We start from the raw sequence: 24,160 nt of genomic DNA on the forward strand, positions 1-24,160 counted from the left end.
GGTGGGAGTCTGACTGCTTGAACCCTTCGTGTCCCACTGTATGAACAGAGTGGTGGTCGAGCAAGTGCGCTGCCACTCCACTTATTCTATGGGACTCCCAGAGATGATCAAGTACACTAATGTCAGTCCCATAGAAATAGAGCAGCATTGTGCATTCTCGACCACCTCGCCATTCATATGTAGACATAGGACCCTCATGTTTGTGATCTGTGTGGGTCCCAGCAGTCAGACCCCCACTGATTAGACATTTAATCCATATTCTGTGGATAGAGGATACGTTTAAAAGGTTATGTACACCTTTGGAGGCAATTTTCGTTTGATTGCATTTTACTTACTTTGAGCTAAAAATCATATTGTCAATTGGCCTTTATTAAAAATATTGAGCCATTCTGTCACAAAGGGCTAACTGTTTTTCTAACTGTGTGACTGGTACTTACACTTTGTGCTGTCATCTAATAACCCTTAGCTCTAAACTACTAAGAGGTCATATACACTTATTTAAGCCACATTCTTCTCAGTAAGAAAAGGATTGAGCTTTAATGAGTGTTTATAATGTGAGAAAGCAGAGATAAGGAGTCCATCTGCTTCCCAGATGATGGATAAGACAAAAAATCCACAGGCAGCAACTACAGCATCTCAGATCTCAAAAAGGATTCCATATTGTTAATAAAGACCAATTGAAAACATAATTTTTAGTTCAAAATGAGTATAATACAATAATAAAGAAAAATTGCCCCCAAAGGTGTACATAGCCTTTAAATATTAGGACAAAAAACTTATATTCTGTGAGTTGTAACATCATCTGATTTTACAGAAACATTTTTCTAACATCTTGAACATTAAACAGCCTCATCCTGTATTTCGGAAGTACTACAGCGGATTACAGGTCTTGAAATGAAAACGGCTTCTGCTCTGTGGAAATTTTTTGGGTCCTTCAGTCCGAACATGAATATGACTTCTCCACAGTGTGAATTCTATAATGGTCAACAAGTTCTGATATCTGTGTAAAACATTCCCCACATTCTGAACATGAAAACGACCCTTCCCACGTGTGAATTTTATGGTGGTCAACAAGATCTGATATTTGTGTGAAACATTCCCCACATACCGAGCATCCAAATGGCTTCTTAAATCTGTGAGTTCTCTGATGTCTTTCAAGATAGTCTTTACGTGCAAAACATTTACCACAATTAAAACAGGAAAATGGCTTCTCCCCGGTGTGGGTCACCTGATGCTTAACAAGATCTGAATTCTGGGAAAACCCTTTCCCACATTCTAAACATGAAAAAGGCTTCTGCCCAGTGTGACTTCTTTGATGTTTAACGAGAACAGATTTCTGAGTAAAACATTTCCCACATTCTGAACATGAAAATGGCTTTTGTCCTGTATGAATTCGCTGATGTTCAACTAGGGATGACTTTTGGGTAAAGCATTTCCCACATTCTGAACATGAGAATGGTTTCTCCCCTGTGTGAATTCTCTGATGTTCCACAAGAACAGATTTCTTGGTAAAGCATTTCCCGCATTCTGTACATGAATATGGACGCTCGTCATTGTGGATTCTCTTGTGCATGGAAAGACTCAAGTTCTTTTTAAACTGTTTCCCACATTCAGAACATGTAAACATTTTACCCGTGCTGTGACCTGCACTTTCATTAACAATCTGTGATGGGTCAGAAAAATGTTCCTTGAAAAGATCAGATGATGGTTTTCTGTTGTGAAAGACTGAGGATAGATTGCCAATGAAGACATGTTCTCCGCATTTATTTTTTGTGAAATCTCCTGCTTCTTTATCTGGAATAAAAGGTAGCTGTCCTTCTGTGCTCCCATCTGAGTCATCTGTAGAGTGAAAAATTTAACTTTCAGTTTTTCCCCCTCCAAAACATTTTCCATTAACATAACTATACATATATAATGCATAAATACACAATATTTTATTAGATCAATAAGGTCAATTATAGGACCATGGTCACAAACCATCATCTGTTGACCAGGTATCAACCTCAGTTTACGTGTCTGACATGAAGGAAATCTATATATGCAGTGTTCCTTTTACCAAAAATGGTTGCCATACACTTTGGGGTGAATGGGGTTTTCTAGCAGTTATTTTTTACTGATGAATTATCCTCTCAATAGGTCATCAGTATCTGACCAGTGGAGGTCTGACACCTAGGACCCCTGCTGATCAGCTTTTTGAGAAGGCAGCAGCACTTGCAGTAGCATTGCAGCCTTCTCCAACTTTTCCTAGTCCATTTCCCATCACGTTCATCAATCACCTAGCCTAGGTGCAGCTCAGCCCCATTGAAGTGAATGGGGCTGAGCTATGATACCAAGCACAGCCACTATGCAATGTACAACGTTGTGCCGGGTACACTGAGAGAACAGAGCGGGTCAACTGCAAGCGCTGATGCTTTCTCTTTCCTTTAAATGGTCCAGTAGTCAAGGCAACCTAAGGCATCAGACCAGTTACAGAGACCAGAGCAGGAAAGACTGATTATCTATCCAACATATGGTGCTTTTTTTTTTCCTTCTAAAAACAAGACTAGAACGCATCCCCACTATTATTACCCCCTTGGCCAGTACATTGCATACCACTGTAACACCTCCACTACTGAAGGAAAAAGAGACAGCTGTATGAATAGACACACACTCTTTGAAGCTCCTCTTTATTTAGTGGTCATTACTCACCTGGGCTGATAACTACAGGAATTACCTCTTCTTTACAATGCTGATCATCGCTCATATATGTCTCTTCTTCACTTTGTTTACCATCAGCTTTCAAGTTTTCCTGATCTTCATCCTAATTTCATGATTGAATAGGTAATGTAAAAATGAGCAAATAACGTATCTAACACAAACGTAGATACCTTAGGAGACTCAGATTTCAGTCCTCATCTCCTTTTTACACAATAACAATTTAGGCTAGGGCTACACAACGACATGTGTCGCGCGACACATAGGGCACAACTACACTGCAACATGTGTCGCGCGACAATTTTTATGATGATAGTCTATGGTAAGTGCCTGTCGCAGAAAAATCCATCTTGTATAGATTTTTTGCTACTGTCGTGTCGCAGTCACAGCATGTTGCACGTCGCTGTAGGACAGCAATGTGAAGAAGGAAGGGCACATGACTTCAGACCCTTTTTCACATTTTGTTATGTTGTGGCCTTGTGCTAAATTAAAAGTTTTCCCCATTAATCGGCACTTGATACCCCATAATTATAAAGAATTTTAGAATTTTTTTGCAAATTTATTAAAAAGGAAAAACCAAAATGTTCTCTGGAATGCCTTACCCCAAGCAATTAGGTTAATTCACAATATCCAGTTTTAGGTGCTCCCTAAAAACACATCTTTTTAGGTTAGCCTATTATATCACCCAATCTAACTTTTCTTGATTCATCCTACTTCTGAACCTGATCCATCACCAAATATCCACACCCCATGCACTCAGAAGCACTACAGATATCAGCTGGTGATTGGCTCAAGCAGCTTCATATCTACTCCCCTATTGTTTAAAGATGGCTGGACCACTGTACAAAACAAGCACTTTTTAAATGGTGACAGAACTAACACAACCCGCGCAGGCACCCCACAGCAGAAAGGGGGCATACGAGAACCCAATGGCTATGAACACTGGCCGAGCAGGCAGTAACAGTATGTGGGGGAGCACAACTACTGTCCCTGCGGAAAGGGAGAAAAAGAAGCAGATGATGCGGCTTAGTAGAAAACCAGCACTTATGGGTGACAACAAGGGCAGTACGACCGCTCAACCTGGTGAGGGGAGCCATGCAGACAACTCACATATGCAAACTGAATAAGTGCATACCCAAACCCCACACGGAGGGAACGCTGATGCTGTCACCGTAGTAGATTGTAGAAGCAATGCGCTAAGCCAGTGCTATTGAAATCGGTAGGTTATACCAGGTACAGAAAAAGTACTAACGCCCAGCAGAAGTGAGTAAACCCCCTCAGCCGCAGTGCATTCAGGCAGGACATAAGCAAAGGGCCCCCTGTGGAAGAAGGAAATGGAGACACGATCACAACTACAACTAGCGAGAAGGCACCAGGCCTAGAAGGAAGAATGCTGTGTAGATACCGCCGGAATGCCAGGGCCGATACTCTACATGGAGGAGGTCATAAGGAGAAAGCCATAAATGTAGTGTTTCCCGCCCATGCGTCATGTAAGCCGCAGTTTAAGGATGAAAGCAAATATTCCCTCTGGGAAGGATTATATTTGGTCAGCGCAAAGACAGCCTCGCAGGGGGAGGCAATAGCAACAACTATGGCATCTAGGGTCAGAGGAGAGACTCCATCTGAAAATGTGGACAACAGCAATAGCCATCAAGAATTGGTGCTAGCGCAACACCCCACCTGAGAAGGAAGAAAACTGGCAATCAGAGCAGATGTTCCACCTACTGAAGGAGCGTGGATGCCGGGCGTGCCAATGACAATCAACCAAATGAGATTGCCCCTCACAGGGACTCAAGGCATGAGGAAAGGTATGAGGTATACCAACAGCCTGTTAGAGCTACAGGCCGACCTGGAAGACCAAGGCTGCCATGTAGGCGCCAGACAGCAATGCAAACTAAGACTTCCTGAGGAAGGGGGTAGTGTGAAGCAGTCACAGTATCCAGCAGTAAGGCCAAAATACCACCTACGATGGGGGATAAGGCAATTGTAGGTACCGTGTCTAGCCAATAGACCACCTATGAAAAGGGATGCCATGCAACAAGGAACAAATGAGAGTAGTCGCAGTAGACAACGTTGAAGCAATTACTCTACCCAAGAAAGAGGGATAATGTAATAGAAGGAACAGTTTCCAGTGGTAGTGGAATTACTCCGCTGAGGGAAAGCGGGGAACCGAAAAGATGTACAGGGTTGTCTGGAAGTGCAAGCACTACTGGTTGGGCAACTACTCCGTCAATGGGGGAGGGTAATGCTACAGGATCTCTAACACGCAATTGTGGTGCAACTAATCCCCCAATAGAAGGGGGAAAGCCGACAGGACAGATGATATCCAGTATGAGTGTAATTACTCCGTCTGCGGAAGGGTTAATGCTACTAGATGTATGGTATCTACAGTGGTGGTATAAATATTCCGCCCATGGAAAGAGGTCAATGCTACCGGACGTAAAGGAACCAATGGGATGTAAACACTCCGCCGATAGAGGATTACTCTGCCCATGGAAAGAGGATAATGCTACGGGCCGTACAGTACCCAGTGGAAGTGCAATTACTCTGCCTAAGGAAGGAGGGCAATGCTACAGGCCGTACAAAACCCAGCAGGGGTGCAATTACTCCTCCTACGGAAGGAGGATAATGGCATGGGCTCTACAGTATCCAGTGGTAGAGCAAGTACACCGCCTATGGAAGGAGGGTAATGCTACAGGCTGTACAGTATCCAACACAAGGGCAATTTCTCCTCCTATGGAAGGAGTGTAATGCTACCAGCCGTATGGTATCCAGTGCAAGGGCAATTACTTCGCCTTTTATGGAAGAAGGGCAAGACCCCTTGCAAAGTCATTCAGTTTTGCATGCGATTGCGTTCAGTTTTTATTGCGCGGGTGCAATGTGTTTTGATGCGTTTTGCACGCACATGATAAAAAACTGAATGTATACAAACAACATCGCTTAGCAACCATCCGTGAAAAACGCATCGGATCCGCACTTCGCTTGCGGATGCGATTTTCACGCAGCTCCATTGACTTCTATGGGGCCTGCGTTGCGTGAAAAATCGCTGAATATAGAACATGTTTCGATTTTCAAGCAAAGCACAAGTGATGCGTGAAAACCAACAAACATGTACACAGCCTCATTGAAATGAATGGGTCCGGATTCCGTGCGGGCGCAATGCGTTCGCATCACGGATTGCACCCGTGCGGAATACTCGCTCGTGTGAAAGGGGCCTAATACTACAGGCCATATGGTATCCAGCGCAAGGGCAATTACTCCACCTATGGAAGGATGGTAATGCTACAGGCTCTATGGTATCGAGTTCAAGGGCAATTACTCCGCCTATGGAAGGAAAGTAATGCTACAGGCTGTATGGTATCCAGCGCAAGGGCAATTACTCCGCCTATGGAAGGAGGGTAATGCTACAGGCTGTATGGTATCGAATGCAAGGGCAATTACTCCACCCATGGAAGGAGGGTAACGCTACAGAATGTACAGGGACCAGTGGTGAGCGCACATATTCCACCTAAGGAGAGAAGGGACTGTGACAGGACTCACGGAATTCAGTGGTAGTGTAAATCCTCTGCCTAAAGAAGGAGTGTAAGTTACAGGGAGTGCGGTATCCAGTAGCAGTTCCAGGATTCCGCTTATGCTATAGGATGCCTATATCCAGCGGTAGGGTTAAGAAATTTTGCCTACAGAATAGCGTGGGAGCTAGGTTCAGAAGGACCAGATAGCTCCAAGTGTTAAAAATACATAAATATATAGTTGTTTTTTTTTAGCTCAATTCTAACCAAACAGAGCTAGGGAAACTGCACCAATCCGTCTGTACTAATAACCAGCACTGTAAGCCTCAGCAGAGAGCCCAGTAAGCTCTTTCCTCAGCACAGTAGTACTGAGGCAAAGAAGGGGTTAAGCAGAAGGCAGGGGCAGAGCTTATTGAGCAGCTGGTGGGGATTAAAGCAAGCCAGGTGTTTTGTTTTTAAGCATGTGCAATGTTTCAGCTGAGTAGCCATTTTCCTACAGCTACTCCAATGGCTTTTGAAGTCCTACCTCTCCATACCAAGGTGGTGAGTTGGACCAAGCCCTCAGAAGGCGCTCACCCACTTATGCTGCATCTCTTGGAGTAAGCAGAAGGTGGCCTGACATGAAGTCTCCCCTGTCCCGCCCCCCCCCCCCCCGCCGAAACGGAGACCTCAGGTGGAGGTAAGTAGGCCTCCTTGTGGAATATTCACATGGGAAAACCTGAGAAGGGGGAGGAGTGTTACCCCTTGGTGAGGGTAGCTACATCAACAACAGAGGGGACTTAACAGAGGCCGGACCTGGTGACCCGAAAGCTGGCGGGATACAAAGGTTTTAGGAACCTCTGGCCCTCCTTGCATTCTGGAGACCGTGAGCGAGCAGCGGGCCTGTAGACCCCCTGGACTACCGTCTCTTGGGTGGGAACGCAGTCAGCTTGGAGACTGCCATAAACCCAGCTAAAGGAAAGAAAAAGAGAAAAAAAAAAATTATCAGAAGACCTGCAAAGCAGGGAGGTGTGCCTCCTACGGACACTAAGCTAAAACTGATTAGCTCAGTGTCTGCAGGAGGGATATAGCTGACTTTTTTTGCTTAGTGTCGCCTCCTAGTGGCAGCAGCTATACCCATGGTGTTCTGTGTCCCCCCAATGATACGAGCGAGAAATGTAAGATTACACCGGTAATCACTTTTCCATGAGCTCATGACAGCACCCTTGAGAGACCGCCTTTATCCAGGACAGGAAACTGGAACTTTCGTGGAGAGCTCTTAAGGAGGGGCTCTGCCCCTATACCACCAGTTAATTGCGAGAACTTGAATATATACATGCTGAAAAGTAGATATATATGCTGAAAAGTAGGGTGGGAATAAATCCTGGGTGCTGTAATGGGCTCATGGAAAAGTGAGTGTAATCTTCAATTTAGAATAATAACTAGCTGGGGGGGGGGGGGCTACTGCCTGCAGGACTTAGAGTCTAAATCTAATTAATACTGACAAAAAGGATCTGGTTTAATGAGCACTCTGTCCTCCAGGATGTTAGTATAAGGAGGAGAGGCTGAAAAGGCAGAAATCTCACCCACGCGCCTGGCAGAGGTAACCTCCACCAGAAATGCGGTTTTAAAAGACAAAGTTAATAGACAAATCCTGCAGTGGTTCGAAAGGAGGCTCCATCATTCTAGACAAAACTAGATTAAGATCCCACGGGGGAACTAAGGATCTGATCACAGGTTTAATCCTACTAATTGCTTTAAAGAATCTCCTAATCCATGGATGATTGGCGATAGGGAAATAAAAAAAAAGCACAAAGGGCAGAAACTTACCAGGCTGTTAGATAAAGGGTTTCTTCCGTATGGAAGACAGGACCCTGAAACAACAGATCCTGCCTGTCCGGAAAAATCCAGGGATCTGTTAGCGAAAGCTTCCCCAACCAGGTGAACCATGTTCTCCTTGGCCAGAAGGGGGCAATCAAAATGAGCCTCGTCTGTTCCTGCCTCAGCTTCTGTAATACTCTCAGAAGAAGTCTTAGAGGAGGAAAGGCATACAAAAGTTGATTTGGCCACAGAAGGGAGAAAGGAGAATCTTCTGGACTTAGGGAAAATAATAAGTTGCATTTTTTGTTCTGCCTGGTTGCAAAGAGGTCTACTTGAGGATGGCCCCAGAGCTGAATTATCTGCCTGAAGACTTCTTGGTTTAAACACCATTCTCCTTGATCTAGAAGGTTTCTGCGTAGATAGTCTGCCACTTTGTTTTTTGTTTCCTTTAAGGAGGACCTTTCACCTGGAAAAACATTGTGAACTAAGTATCATGACATATAGAGCGGCGCCCAGGGATCTTACTGCACTTACTATTATCCCTGGGCGCCGCTCAGTTCGGCCGCGATGTCCTCCGGTATCTTCGCTCACTTGGTTATAGTAGGCGGAGTCTTCCCTTGTTCTGCTGGGCGTCTCCTCCTCCTAGGCTGTAGAGCTGGCCAATCGCAGCGCAGAGCTCACAGTCTGCGCTGCGATTGGCCAGCACTACAGCATGGGAGAAGGAGACGCCCAGCAGAACGAGGGCAGTCTCCGCCTACTATAACCAAGTATAGTATGAGCGAAGATACCGGAGGACATAACGGGAGAACGGAGCTCAGGGATAATAGTGCAGCGAGATCCCTGGACGCCGCTCTATATGTCATGATACTTAGTTCACAATGTTTTTCCAGGTGAAAGGTCCTCCTTAAGTGTACTGCTTTGATGAAAGGACATAATTTTTTTTTTTTATCTGGTCTCTCCTTGCCTGTTTAAGTAGGATACCACCGTGGCGCTGTCTGAGAAGATCTTTATTCTCTTTCCTTGTATTATGGGTAGGAATTATCTTAAGGCAAATAGAACAGCTCTGAGCTCTCTCATATTCTGGGAATCCTGACTCTCCATTGAGCTCCATACCCCCTGTCGAACCCACCACACTGGTCGGACAATAGGCCCCCCACCTGGTCGGACTGGCATCTGTGGTGATCTGCTCCTATAGATCCCAAGAGAGGCCCTGAGACAGATTTGAAGGTTCCAGCCACAAGGTCAAGGATTGTATCACCTAAAGGGGTGAGAGGAAGCGGGGCATCCAATGGGGACAGTGATCCCTGCCACTCTTTTAGAATCTGCCATTGAAGTGTTCTGGAGTGAAACAGTGCCCAATTGACCGTAGGGAATGTGGAGGTCATTTTGCCTAATACTGCCATTCCCTGTCTGATGGTTCGATCTTTTGAGTCTACCAGCGACCGCACATCTTCTGCTAATAGGGATATCTTGTGCTGAGGCAGGATACAACGTAGGTTCACTGAATCCAGAATCAGTCCTAGAAATACACAACTTTGGGAAGGGGTCAGTTTTGACTTTCCCCAGTTAATCTACCATCTTAGTTTTGTCAAGATTTCTAATACTTCTAGAAGATGAGAGGTTAAAAGGTTTTGGGATTCTGCCACCACTAGAAGATCGTCCAAATAAGGAATAACCAGAATGTCTCTTTCCCTTATGTGGGCCATAACCTCTGCCATCAACTTTGTGAAGAGTCTGGGGGCCTGAGATATTCCAAACGGAAGTGGTCTGTATTGCAAATTATGAACTTGGCCTTCCATGGAAACTGCCACGGAGATATTTATGAAAATCTGCATGAATGGTGGCCATGACAGTCTTTGAATAGATGTTTTATTGCAGACTGTACAGATTCCATTCAGAATTTTTTGTATTTAAGGAATTGATTTAAGTCTCTCAGATTTATAATCATTCTGAATGATCGGTCTGGCTTAGGTACAAGGAAAAGCAACAAATAAAACTCCCTTCCCTTCTGAGTCTGGAACAGGAACCAGAACCGTTTTCTTTAGAAGGGAAAACATTTCTTGTTTTAGCGCTAGGTTTCTTGTAGAATTTTGAGGTTTGTCATTTTTTTAATCTTTCCGGTGGAGGAGAGACAAACTCTAGACGGAACCTGTCTTTTATAATACCAATAATCCACGCGCTTGACAAGATTCTTTCCCAAGCCCAAGCAAAAAGAGAAAGTCTCCCCCCCCCCCACCCCCACAGGACAGAAACAGTCATTCTTGACCAGCCTTGGGTCCTGAAAATTGCCGAAAATTCTGTCTTTTGTCTCTATTGAAATTATTTTTGTTTCTGCAAAAAAAATGTTGTCTTTTGGGAGGTCTGGAGACAGGAAACCCCTTTTTGTTATCGGAGGCCTTCTCTAAAAGGTCATCCAAAACCGGTCCAAAGAGATAATCTCCCTGGCATGGAATAGAGCAAAGTTTATTCTTTGAACCCGTGTCACAAGACCATCCCATAAGCCAAATAGCTCTTCTTGCAGAATAAGACAGAGCTGCTGACCTCATATTTAATTTTAATGCATCCGCAGAAGCATCTGAGATGAAGTCTACTGCTTTAAGGGTGGTATGAAACACTGCTATTAATTGGTCTCTGGAGGTTTTATTCTGGATATGGGGCTCCAGTTTTTGTAGCCATAACTTTAACGACCTGGCAGTTGAAGTAGTGGCAATATTCGGTTTAAATGCCTGGGTAGAGGCCTCCCATGCTTTTTTAAGGTAAACATCTGCTCGTCTATCCATAGGATCCTTTAAAGCACGAGATCCTCAAATGGCAAAGCAGATTTTTTTTTTCACATCTTGGTGATTGGGGTGTCCAATTTAGGAGGCCTATCCCAGCAGGAGGATCTCTGCGTCATTAAAAGGGTATTTTCTTTTAACATTTTTGGGAATAAAAAAATAAATAAATTGTCAGCTTTTTTTTAAAATAAATTCTTTTTTTAATTAAAAGTTTTATGTTTTTATTTAATGGGAAAACTCTTGATTTTTGTGCCTCAGATCACCAAACATTATATCTTGGACCGATTTCTGTTCTTTAGATTCATCCACTTTCATAGTGACTCTAATAGCCTTCAGCAGAGATTCCATATCCTTAGCGGAAAATAAAGGTCTACCTGTGGTTTCTTCATCCGAAGAAGAGTTTGAAACTTCTAGGATTTCTCCTTGCTCATTCTCGTCTGAAGAATCTGAATCAGATACCATGCTAGAGTGACCCTGTTTTCCGAGGCTGAGGGGAAGGGAGGCACTTCCCAAAAAATGTCATTGAATCAGAAACTTCAGATTTGACAATATCCTTAATGCTCTTAAGCAGAGATGGGGATTCCTCTTCTACCACCTTGTTCACACAATGCTGAGATAATAACCTAGACCAGGAAGGGGCGAGTTTTTACTTGCATACAGCTCACTCTTTCACTCTGGTTTTTGTGGTAGCTTTCCTGGGGCCCTCTTTGATACTCTAAAAATAAAATAAGAGAACAAGCCCCTATTAGAACCTGACAGGGGAAAATAAAAGTTGGGGATTGACCCCCTTACCCCACCAGGAGTTCCGGTCTAGCGTCAGGACCCTCCTGGACGCTGACTACTCTCATCCTCCATGATAGTAGACAGGGATAGAGCGTCTTCCATAAGAGATCCACTGATGCTTGTAGGATGGCTAGGCGCCTTCTAACTGCGCACTGAAGGGTTTTAAATACCCTAGGTCGGGTCCCTGCCGATGCTCCCGTGCGGCCTCGGTAGGAGATGTCCCTCCCCTACTCCTGGAATGCTATTTCCACGTGCGTTTTAAATACCGGAAGTTGCGCGCAGTACAAACTCTAACCCCGCCCCCCGCCTCTGTAAGCTGCCCAGGCAGGGGGGCAGGCAGAAAAAAGGCCCCGGACCTCCTTAACAAAGCCAGAAAGATCCGGCGTGTCAGCATCACCGTGCGGTTATGCTGGGACGGCCCAGGAACACCGGCCCGATGAAGCATCCAGGACCCAGAAGGAAAGGCCTCAGACTTTGCAGGCGGCTCCTAGTGGAGACTTATGCTGCACCAGGTAACTCTACACACAAAAAACGTCCTATCCATAGGACAGGACACAGGAACTGGTGGTATAGGGGCAGAGCCCCTCCTTAAGAGCTCTCCATGAAAATTCCTGTTTCCTGTCCTGGATTTAGGCGGTTTCTCAAGGGTGCTCTCATGGGCGTAAGGGAAATTTTAGTTTTGCTTTTACAATAAATTAGCAAAGATTTCTAACTCGTTTTGTTTTCACTTTTGTGTTACGGGGTATCGAGTGCAGAATGATGGGGAAAAACGTGTTTTAGCACAAGTCCGCAATATAACAAAATGTGAAAAAAGTGAATATGTGAGCCTATATGTACGGTACGTTAGAAAAAAGTCTTCAATTTTAATTGTGGTATGGGGAAAAAAATAGGATCAAAGGAAATCAGATTAGGTGCAGAATTGCTAGGATATTTTTTATTTTATTTGTGAGATTATTTTATGTTTAATGTTCCTTTAAAAAGTTAATTTTAATGACAAGTTAAATTTCCAGAACAAGAAACCTACATATGGTAAGGTCCCAGCATAGCCATAATTTCACAGCTCTATGTACCTGATGATCCTGTGAAACACTTGAGCGGGTCTCTGGTATAATGCTATTGCATGGACTATCTGTAGAAAAAAAACACAAGCAGTGACTTAATTAATTTAATACATGTGTTTTTTAGAAAATATAGGTAACATTTAAACCTGCTCATGCTTTAGTGCCAAACTTTGTGGCAAGCTGCATGCAGCAAGCTACGCCCACCCACAGAAGCCAATTTTGCAGTATATTGTGCAGTCACTTGCACCAGGCCACACTGTTTCTGCTCACCCTTACAATGAGACTCCTCTTACCAGGTGATATAAGGGGGCTGATGATTTTTAATCGTTGCATCGCTGTACAGTTTCAATGATGGAACTGCTGGAAAAGTAGTCTTCTTTCGAGTTATAATTCTCTTGTACACCTTCCGGTGCCAGCAGCAGAAAAACAACCAACGAGCATGATGCAGTCACCAGTTTCTCATATGTCCTGGCAGGGAGGCAATTCAGTAGCCAAGGATGTACCTCATACATCCTTGCTACTGATGGCTGCATCTCAGGTTGTGTAAAAGACAGCCGAGAAGTAAGCTAGTGTGGAAAAGGAGAGTGGGGGGCAGTGGTGAAGTGACGACAGGCTACACAGGGAGAGAAAGACACACAGTCTTCTCTCTCCCTGTGAGATTTTACACAGTCTCAAAGGGAGAATAACATGGATTTCTTTGCATGTTGTCAACCCCCTTTCCCCCATCAAGTATACTTCTTTCTGGTTGTCATATATGGGGGTAATTTTTTTCCAGAAAAGGAGAGACGCCACGACCCAGACATTTATCAGCGTCCAGATCACAGCGCCAAATAAGCTGCACCAAACACCATAAACATCAATAAAGTTTTTACACTGTCCCTATTCTGTCTATACCTGATCTATAGAGTAAAATATACAGACCGCTTCTCTAGCGATACCAGTTAGTCACTGCAGTAATAGCAATAACAATTATCACTAGAGGGAAATATCTAATATATTTCCGACAGATGGAAAAAAACTGCCATTAAGTCAGAAAAGACATATTTAGGCTGTGTTCACATCACGTTTTATGCCTCCGTTTGACGTATACATTAGGGGGAAAAAAGGAAACAAAAAGGCAGAACACCATGTTCTTGTATCCTGCACAGTCCGGTAAAAAAAAAAAGTGTATATATATATATATATATATATATATATATATATATATATATATATATATATATATATATATATACACAATACAGACCAAAGGTTTGGACACACCTTCTCATTCAAAGAGTTTTCTTTATTTTCATGACTATGAGATTCACACTGAAGGCATCAAAACTATGAATTAACACATGTGGAATTATATACATAACAAAAAATAACTTTGAAAGTGTCCCCAAGTGTAGTCACAAAAACCATCAAGCGCTACAAAGAAACTGGCTCACATGCGGACCGCCCCAGGAAAAGGAAGACCAAGAGTCACCTCTGCTGCGGAGGATAAGTTCATCCGAGTCACCAGCCTCAGAAAGCGCAGGTTAACAGCAGCTCAGATTAGAGACCAGGTCAATGCCACACAGAGTTCTAGCAGCAGACACATCTCTAGAACAACTGTTAAGAGGAGACTGTGTGAATCAGGCCTTCATGGTAGAATATCTGCTAGGAAACCACTGCTAAGGACAGGCAACAAGCAGAAGAGACTTGTTTGGGCTAAAGAACACAAGGAATGGACATTAGACCAGTGGAAAGCTGTGCTTTGGTCTGATGAGTCCAAATTTGAGATCTTTGGTTTCAACCACTGTGTCTTTGTGCGACGCAGAAAAGGTGAACAGATGGACTCTACATGCCTGGTTCCCACCGTGAAGCATGGAGGAGGAGGTGTAATGGTGCTTTGCTGGTGACACTGTTGGGGATTTATTCAAAATTGAAGGCATACTGAACCAGCATGGCTACCACAGCATCTTGCAGCGGCATGCTATTCCATCCGGTTTGCGTTTAGTTGGACCATCATTTATTTTTCAACAGGACAATGACCCCAAACACACCTCCAGGCTGTGTAAGGGCTATTTGACCATGAAGGAGAGTAATGGGATGCTGCGCCAGATGACCTGGCCTCCACAGTCACCGGACTTGAACCCAATCGAGATGGTTTGGGGTGAGCCAGACCGCAGAGTGAAGGCAAAAGGGCCAACAAGTGCTAAGCATCTCTGGGAACTCCTTCAAGACTGTTGGAAGACCATTTCAGGTGACTACCTCTTGAAGCTCATCAAGAGAATGCCAAGAGTGTGCAAAGCAGTAATCAAAGCAAAAGGTGGCTACTTTGAAGAACCTAGAATATGACATATTTTCAGTTGTTTCCTACTTTTTTGTTATGTATATACAGGTGTTAGAAGTGCAGAATTATTAGGCAAGTTGTATTTTTGAGGATTAATTTTATTATTGAACAACAACCATGTTCTCAATGAACCCAAAAAAACTCATTAATATCAAAGCTGAATATTTTTGGAAGTAGTTTTTAGTTTGTTTTTAGTTTGAGCTATTTTAGGGGGATATCTGTGTGTGCAGGTGACTATTACTGTGCATAATTATTAGGCAACTTAACAAAAAACAAATATATACCCATTTCAATTATTTATTTTTACCAGTGAAACCAATATAACATCTCAACATTCACAAATATACATTTCTGACCTTCAAAAACAAAACAAAAACAAATCAGTGACCAATATAGCCACCTTTCTTTGCAAGGACACTCAAAAGCCTGCCATCCATGGATTCTGTCAGTGTTTTGATCTGTTCACCATCAACATTGCGTGCAGCAGCAACCACAGCCTCCCAGACACTGTTCAGAGAGGTGTACTGTTTTCCCTCCTTGTAAATATCACATTTGATGATGGACCACAGGTTCTCAATGGGGTTCAGATCAGGTGAACAAGGAGGCCATGTCATTAGATTTTCTTCTTTTATACCCTTTCTTGCCAGCCACGCTGTGGAGTACTTGGACGCGTGTGATGGAGCATTGTCCTGCATGAAAATCATGTTTTTCTTGAAGGATGCAGACTTCTTCCTGTACCACTGCTTGAAGAAGGTGTCTTCCAGAAACTGGCAGTAGGACTGGGAGTTGAGCTTGACTCCATCCTCAACCCGAAAAGGCCCCACAAGCTCATCTTTGATGATACCAGCCCAAACCAGTACTCCACCTCCACCTTGCTGGCGTCTGAGTCGGACTGGAGCTCTCTGCCCTTTACCAATCCAGCCACGGGCCCATCCATCTGGCCCATCAAGACTCACTCTCATTTCATCAGTCCATAAAACCTTAGAAAAATCAGTCTTGAGATATTTCTTGGCCCAGTCTTGACGTTTCAGCTTGTGTGTCTTGTTCAGTGGTCGTCTTTCAGCCTTTCTTACCTTGGCCATGTCTCTGAGTATTGCACACCTTGTGCTTTTCGGCACTCCAGTGATGTTGCAGCTCTGAAATATGGCCAAACTGGTGGCAAGTGGCATCTTGGCAGCTGCACGCTTGACTTTTCTCAGTTCATGGGCAGTTATTTTGCGCTTTGGTTTTTCCACACGCTTCTTGCGACCCTGTTGACTATTTTGAATGAAACGCTTGATTATTCGATGATCACGCTTCAGAAGCTTTGCAATTTTAAGAGTGCTGCATCCCTCTGCAAGATATCTCACTATTTTTGACTTTTCTGAGCCTGTCAAGTCCTTCTTTTGACCCATTTTGCCAAAGGAAAGGAAGTTGCCTAATAATTATGTACACCTGATATAGGGTGTTGATGTCATTAGACCACACCCCTTCTCATTACAGAGATGCACATCACCTAATATGCTTAATTGGTAGTAGGCTTTCGAGCCTATACAGCTTGGAGTAAGACAACATGCATAAAGAGGATGATGTGGTCAAAATACTCATTTGCCTAATAATTCTGCACTCCCTGTAATTCCATGTGTTAATTCATAGTTTTGATGCCTTCAGTGTGAATCTACAATTTTCAGTCATGAAAATAAAGAAAACTCTTTGAAAGAGAAGGTGTGTCCAAACTTTTGGTCTGTACTGTATATATATACATTTTTTTATTTTTTTTACAATGGAACTCTACGGTGAATAGATGCCACTGTATGGCATTAGTCTGAGGCATCCGTTTAACGTATACAATTTTGTATATGTTAGATGGATTGGGAAAAACGTGATGCGAACCCACCCTAACTTTTTTGCCATAAATAATAGCTTTCAATTACCATATTTCAGTGTCTGGCATTCAATTACCGTACTTTGTGCCTATATTATGAATACAGCAGCTGGACTTCCTGCGATATGGTGCTCAAACTTATTTTCTGATGAACTACAGGAGGTTTAGGTGTTCGTCCTGAGAATAGGTCATCAATATAAATCGCTGCACAACCCCTTTAAGTTATATTTATATTTGTGCTCTCAGAAAATGTAGATTTTGGATGCTGATGCTTGGATGTGTGTTTTAGGTCCAAATGTTTGTTTTCTTTTTTTTTTATAATTCCTGTTTGTCATAAAGTTACCTGAAGATGAACATGGTCAACATTCCATCAAGGCAACAGCTTTCAAGAACTCACAAGCAGAGCCCTTGTAGCACTCAGTGGATGTTTCTTCTGGAGTAGGGTTCCCACCCCTTTAGACATTATTACAAAAACTCCAGTTAAATCGTATTGGATGCAACTTGTTTATTGGGTTTTCAAAATCACGCTTTCAAGAACTGTAATTTTATAGAAATAGATAGGTGCGGACCCATTAATTTTCAATGGGGCCGGAATGTGCTGTCTGCATCCGCATTTGCAGAGCCACACTTCCGTTCCGCAAATAAATAGAACATGCCCTATTTTTGTCCGTAATTGCGGATAAAAAAAGGCATTTTCTATGAGAGTGCCGGCGATGTGCAGTTCGCCAAATGCGGAAGGCACATTGCCGGTATCCATGTTTTGCGGATCCGCAAAACACATACGGACGTGTGAATGGCTGGGTTCAGACCTGAGGGTTTTACAGCGCTGTAAAACGCTCAACAGGCAAGAACCAATGATTCCCTATGGGAATGGTTCTCATCTGAGCGTTTTACAGCGTGTACGATCGCGATGTAAAACGCCTGACGCCCCAAGAAGTACATGAGCTTCTTTAGGACGTCTTGTCGCGCGTTCCCATACATAGACTTTAGCGGGAACGCGCGACAATGGGCGTTCGCTTGTCTCTGTATGCGCGATTGCAAACGCCCGTACAATCGCGCATACAGAGCGCTCCATCGCGAACGCTCAGGTCTGAACCCAGCGTTAAGCTGCTGATTAACCCGTTAGTTACCGCCAAGATGCCTTTTTACAGCAGTTACAAATGGGCCTTAGGCTAGGTAGCCACCGTTTTACAGCTGCCTGGACTATGATCAGGAGCTTGGCTCTCATATGACAGCCGGGCTCCTGTACTAACAGCCTGGATTGGCAGAAGTGACGATTAAGGCCGTTTAACCCCTTAGATGCAGTGGTCATTAGAAACAGCAGCATCAGAACCCTACAAATGAGATTGCAGGGTGTCAATGGCTTAGTAGGGCAACCAGGGGCTTTATGAAGGCCTATAGTGTACTATATGAGCGATCAAAGGGCTGCTTATCAAATTCCCTATGTGGGACTAATAAACTGCAAAAATAATAAAAATGCAAATTTTTTCCACTAATAAATGCTTTTCAATGGAAAAAAAATAGGAAAAATAACATTCCTTCCACATATTTAGTGGTCCATAACAAACCACACTACACAATTATCACATAATTTATCCCGCACAGTGAAAAACGGAAAAACAATCAAAAAGTGTTATGTACCCCAAAATTATACCAGTGAAAACTATAAATCGCCCTGCAAAAATCAAATCCTCACACAACTCTGTAAATATAAAATAGTTATGGTCTTGGGAGGTGGCAATGGAAAACATTTTTTTATAAAAAGGGTTTTTATTGTGCAAAAGTAGTAACCCAAATAAGGGTACTTTCACACTTGCGTTAAACTTTTCTCGTATTGAGCTCCGTCCTAGGGGCTCAATACCGGAAAAAAACTGATCAGTTTTATCCTAATGCATTCTGAATGGAGAGCATTCCGTTCAGTATGCATCAGGATGTCTTCATTCAGTTCAGTCACTGTCCGCATCCGGATTCGTCTACAGATTGCCAGATCCGGAATCAAAAGACGCAAGTGTCAAAGTACCCTTATAAAGGTATTGTTATTTATGCCGAAAAATTAACATTGCAAATTGTAATTTTTTTTTTATATCTCCCCTTAATCAGTAACTAATATGAACCCCAAAATGTTGCCATTAAAAACTACAACTTGTCCTGCAAAAAGCAACACCGCATACAACTACATCAACTGAAACATAAAAAAGTTATAGCTCTTGGAATGCGACAATGAAAAAACTTGCCCAAAACAGGCTGGTCACTAAGTGCTTAAGAAGATTTGTTTTGATTAAACATGGAGAATAAGAGAGACGATTACCAACCTGGACTGATCGCTATAGGGACTTCCTCCTCCTTATACCGCTGACTGCTGGTTTCGTACATCTCATCGTCTTCTTCTGATATTACCTCAACTTTGACATCTGTGAAATCTTCACCCTACATTTATAAGTCAGCAAATAATGTTGGAGAAGCCTTGTGAAGAACACAATCTGTTGTAAGAACTGTAAACTTTCCCAACTGATGGTAACCATATTTATTTACCCCAAATTAATTTGATTACACTTACCGGTAATCGGTTTTCTTTGAGCCTATGACAGCACCCCTGGACAGGAAACAGGAACCAGAACCGCCCTTTTAAAGGAGGGACCATCCCTTCCCTCTTATCTATCTAAGTTAGAGATATTAATCCCTGAGCTCTTGTCCCTACCTGTCGGTTGATATAGGCCACTGCTCTTGTGTTGTCTGAATACATTTTTACATTTATGCCCCTGATGATTGGAAGACTCTGTATCAAGGCTATCCTGATCGCGTCCAACTCCAGCAACTGGGAAAGAGAACTGCTGTCCCAATTGCCCTGCAACAGCATGGACTCCACATGGGCTCCCCAACCGGAGGGGCTCGCATCCGTGGTTAAGGGGAGAACCGACTCCCTGGTCCAAGGAACTCACCTCTAAAGTTTTTAAATCCATCCACCAGTCTAAGGAATCTAGGGTCTGGGAGGATAGAGACATCTCCATGTCCAGGGAGGGGAGACTCTTGTGCCAGTACTGCAGGATCCGTAGCTGAAGAGACCTTGAATGATACTGGGCCCATTCCTGTCCTGGATGTCATGAGACCCAGTACCGACATGGCCTCTCTTATGGTGAGTGACGTAAACGAATGAAGAAGCTGAACTCTTGACCTGATCAGTAAGGCTTTCTGCAGGGGTAGTAGGCATTTCTGGGAAGTGGAGTCCAGAATCATTCCCAGAAAACTGCATTTCTGGTTTGGGCATAGACTGGATTTTTCATGGGCATAGCCTCTCTAGAACCTCCCTCAACCAGACAATCTGACCGGGCCACCAGTAGAAAATCGTCCAGGTATAGTATAATTATGATGTTCTGCTCCCTGATGTGGGCCATTATTTCTGAAATAATCTTTGTAAAGACCCTCGGAGCCCGAGAGAGCCGAATGGTAATGCTCGGAACTGAAGATATAGAATTTTCTTCTCTAACTGGACCACTACCCTTAGAAACCTCTGTTGGCTGGGATGAATGGGGACATGATTTTATGCATCTCTTAGGTCTATAGTGGCCATGAAGCAGCCCGGGTAAAGATTGTTCACTACCGATCTGATGGATTCCATACGAAATCTCTTGTACTGCAAAAAAAGGTTCAAACACTTCAAGTTTATTATGGTACGAAACGAGCCATTTGGTTTTTTGGACCAGAAAAAAGAGTCAAATAAAATCCCTCTTTTCATTCCTGCTCTGGGACACTTAGGCCTCATGCACATGTCCGTTGTGTGCATCCGTGTCCGTCGTTCCATTTTCCGTGATTTTCTGCGGACCCATTGACTTTCAACGGGTCCGTTGAAAACTCGGAAAATGCACCGTTTGTCATCCACGTCCGTGATCCGTGTTTCCTGTCCGTCAAAAAAATAGGACCTGTCCTATTTTTTTGACGGACAACGTTTCGCGGACCCATTCAAGTCAATGGGTGCGTGAAAAAACACGGAGGTACACAAGATTGTCATCCGTGTCCGTAGGCTACTTTCGCACAGATGGATCCGCAGATCCATCTGCAAAACAGCTTTTTCAGATCTGAGTTTTCACATCGTGAAAACTCAGATCCGACAGTATATTCTAACACAGAGGCGTTCCCATGGTGATGGGGACGCTTCAAGTTAGAATATACTAAGAACTGTGTACATAACTGCCCCCTGCTGCCTGGCAGCACCCGATCTCTTACAGGGGGCTGTGATCCGCACAATTAACCCCTCAGATGCCGCACCTGAGGGGTTAATTGTGCGTATCATAGCCCCCTGTAAGAGATCAGGTGCTGCCAGGCAGCAGGGGGCAGACCCCCGTCCCTCCCCAGTTTTAAATTCATTGGTGGCCAGTGCGGCCCCCCCCCTCCCTCCCCTGTATTAAATTCATTGGTGGCCAGTGCGGCCCCCCCTCCCTCCCTCCCCTGTATTAAATTCATTGGTGGCCAGTGCGGCCCCCCTTCCCTCCCTCCCTCCCCTGTATTAAATTCATTGGTGGCCAGTGCGGCCTCTCCTCTCCCCCCCTAATTAAAATCCCCCCCCCCATCATTGGTGGCAGCGGAGAGTTCCGATCGGAGTCCCAGTTTAATCGCTGGGGCTCCGATTGGTAGCCATGGCAACCAGGACGCTACTGCAGTCCTGGCTGCCATGGTTACTTAGCAATTTTAGAAGCATTATACTTACCGCTGTCTGTGGCCGGCCGGGCGCTCCTCCTACTGGTAAGTGAAAGGTCTGTGCGGCGCATTGCTTATAGCACAGACCTGTCACTTACCAGTAGGAGGAGCGCCTGGCCGGCCACAGACAGCGGTAAGTATAATGCTTCTAAAATTGCTAAGTAACCATGGCAGCCAGGACTGCAGTAGCGTCCTGGTTGCCATGGTTACAGATCGGAGCCCCAGCGATTAAACTGGGACTCCGATCGGAACTCTCCGCTGCCACCAATGATGGGGGGGAGAAGAGGGGAGGCCACACTGGCCACCAATGAATTAATACAGGGGAGGGAGGGGCCACACTGGCCACCAATGAATTTAATACAGGGGAGGGAAGGAGGGGGGGGGCGCACTGGCCATTCATGAATTTAATACAGGGGAGGGAGGGGGGTCCGCACTGGCCACCAATGAATTTAATACAGGGGAGGGAGGGGGGTCTGCCCCCTGCTGCCTGGCAGCACCTGATCTCTTACAGGGGGCTATGATGATACACACAATTAACCCCTCAGGTGCGGCATCTGAGGGGTTAATTGTGCGGATTACAGCCCCCTGTAAGAGATCGGGTGCTGCCAGGCAGCAGGGGGAAGTTATGTACACAGTTCTTAGTATATTCTAACTTGAAGCGTCCCCATCACTATGGGAACGATCTAACTCAAATCCGAAGGTATATTCGAATTGTATATTCATGGTGATGGGGACGCTTCAAGTTAAAATATACCATCGGATTGGAGAAAACTCTGATCCGATAGTATATTAATAGGGACTCCTGACTTTACATTGAAAGTCAATGGGGGACGGATCCGTTTGCAATTGCACCATATTGTGTGAACGTCAAACTGATCCGTCCCCATTGACTTGCATTGTAAGTCAGGACAGATCCGTTTGCCAGGCGGACACCAAAACGACTTTTTGTTCACTTTCCTTCATGTCTGCTGATCCTCCAAAAATCAAGGAAGACACACGGAAACAAAAACGGATCACGGAACCCCGTTTTGCGGCCCGTGAAAAAATACTGTCGTGTGCATGAAGCCTTACTAGTAGAGTTGAGCGAACACCTGGATGTTCGGGTTCGAGAAGTTCGGCCGAACATCCCGGAAATGTTCGGGTTCGGGATCCGAACCCGATCCGAACTTCGTCCCGAACCCGAACCCCATTGAAGTCAATGGGGACCCGAACTTTTCGGCACTAAAAAGGCTGTAAAACAGCCCAGGAAAGAGCTAGAGGGCTGCAAAAGGCAGCAACATGTAGGTAAATCCCCTGCAAACAAATGTGGATAGGGAAATGAATTAAAATAAAAATTAAATAAATAAAAATTAACCAAAATCAATTGGAGAGAGGTTCCATAGCAGAGAATCTGGCTTCCCGTCACCCACCACTGGAACAGTCCATTCTCAGATATTTAGGCCCCGGCACCCAGGCAGAGGAGAGAGGTCCCGTAACAGAGAATCTGTCTTCATGTCAGCAGAGAATTAGTCTGCATGTCATAGCAGAGAATGAGGCTTCACGTCAGCCACCACTGCAACAGTCCATTGGCATATATTTAGGCCCAGCACCCAGGCAGAGGAGGGAGGTCCCGTAACAGAGAATCTGTCTTCATGTCAGCAGAGAATTAGTCTGCATGTCATAGCAGAGAATGAGGCTTCACGTCAGCCACCACTGCAACAGTCCATTGGCATATATTTAGGCCCAGCACACACACAGGCAGAGGAGAGAGGTCCCGTAACAGAGAATCTGGCTTCATGTCAGCAGAGAATCAGTCTGCATGTCATAGCAGAGAATGAGGCTTCACGTCAGCCACCACTGCAACAGTCCATTGGCATATATTTAGGCCCAGCACACACACAGGCAGAGGAGAGAGGTCCCGTAACAGAGGATCTGGCTTCATGTCAGCAGAGAATTAGTCTGCATGTCATAGCAGAGAATGAGGCTTCACGTCAGCCACCACTGCAACAGTCCATTGGCATATATTTAGGCCTAGCACACAGGCAGAGGAGAGAGGTCCCGTAACAGACAATCTGGCTTCATGTCAGCAGAGAATCAGTCTGCATGTCATAGCAGAGAATGAGGCTTCACGTCACCCACCACTGCAACAGTCCATTGGCATATATTTAGGCCTAGCACACAGGCAGAGCAGAGAGGTCCCGTAACAGACAATCTGGCTTCATGACAGCAGAGAATCAGTCTGCATGTCATAGCAGAGAATGAGGCTTCACGTCACCCACCACTGCAACAGTCCATTGGCATATATTTAGGCCTAGCACACAGGCAGAGCAGAGAGGTCCCGTAACAGACGATCTGGCTTCATGTCAGCAGAGAATCAGTCTGCATGTCATAGCAGAGAATGAGGCTTCACGTCAGCCACCACTGCAACAGTCCATTGGCATATATTTAGGCCCAGCACCCAGGCAGAGGAGGGAGGTCCCGTAACAGAGAATCTGTCTTCATGTCAGCAGAGAATTAGTCTGCATGTCATAGCAGAGAATGAGGCTTCACGTCAGCCACCACTGCAACAGTCCATTGGCATATATTTAGGCCCAGCACACACACAGGCAGAGGAGAGAGGTCCCGTAACAGACAATCTGGCTTCATGTCAGCAGAGAATTAGTCTGCATGTCATAGCAGAG

General features: G+C 44.5%; 1 protein-coding gene across 3 annotated transcripts in view; it reads right to left on the reverse strand.

Moving 5' to 3' along the window:
* Positions 1 to 469: 469 nt before the first annotated feature.
* The window catches only part of LOC122940581 (gastrula zinc finger protein XlCGF26.1-like), a 58,713-nt gene continuing 35,022 nt past the window's right edge, over positions 470 to 24,160 (reverse strand). For all 3 annotated transcript variants that reach the window (XM_044297213.1, XM_044297212.1, XM_044297214.1), the window contains exons 4-7: positions 19,121 to 19,235; positions 12,634 to 12,692; positions 2,689 to 2,800; positions 470 to 1,839 (exon numbers count right to left, since the gene is read on the reverse strand). In XM_044297213.1, coding sequence (XP_044153148.1) covers positions 935 to 1,839; positions 2,689 to 2,800; positions 12,634 to 12,692; positions 19,121 to 19,235 — 1,191 coding nt within the window. In that variant the 3' untranslated portion in view covers positions 470 to 934. The remainder of the gene's footprint in view (positions 1,840 to 2,688; positions 2,801 to 12,633; positions 12,693 to 19,120; positions 19,236 to 24,160) is intronic.

This window comes from Bufo gargarizans, chromosome 6, assembly GCF_014858855.1.
Source record: "Bufo gargarizans isolate SCDJY-AF-19 chromosome 6, ASM1485885v1, whole genome shotgun sequence".
NCBI classification, from domain to species: Eukaryota; Metazoa; Chordata; class Amphibia; order Anura; family Bufonidae; genus Bufo; species Bufo gargarizans.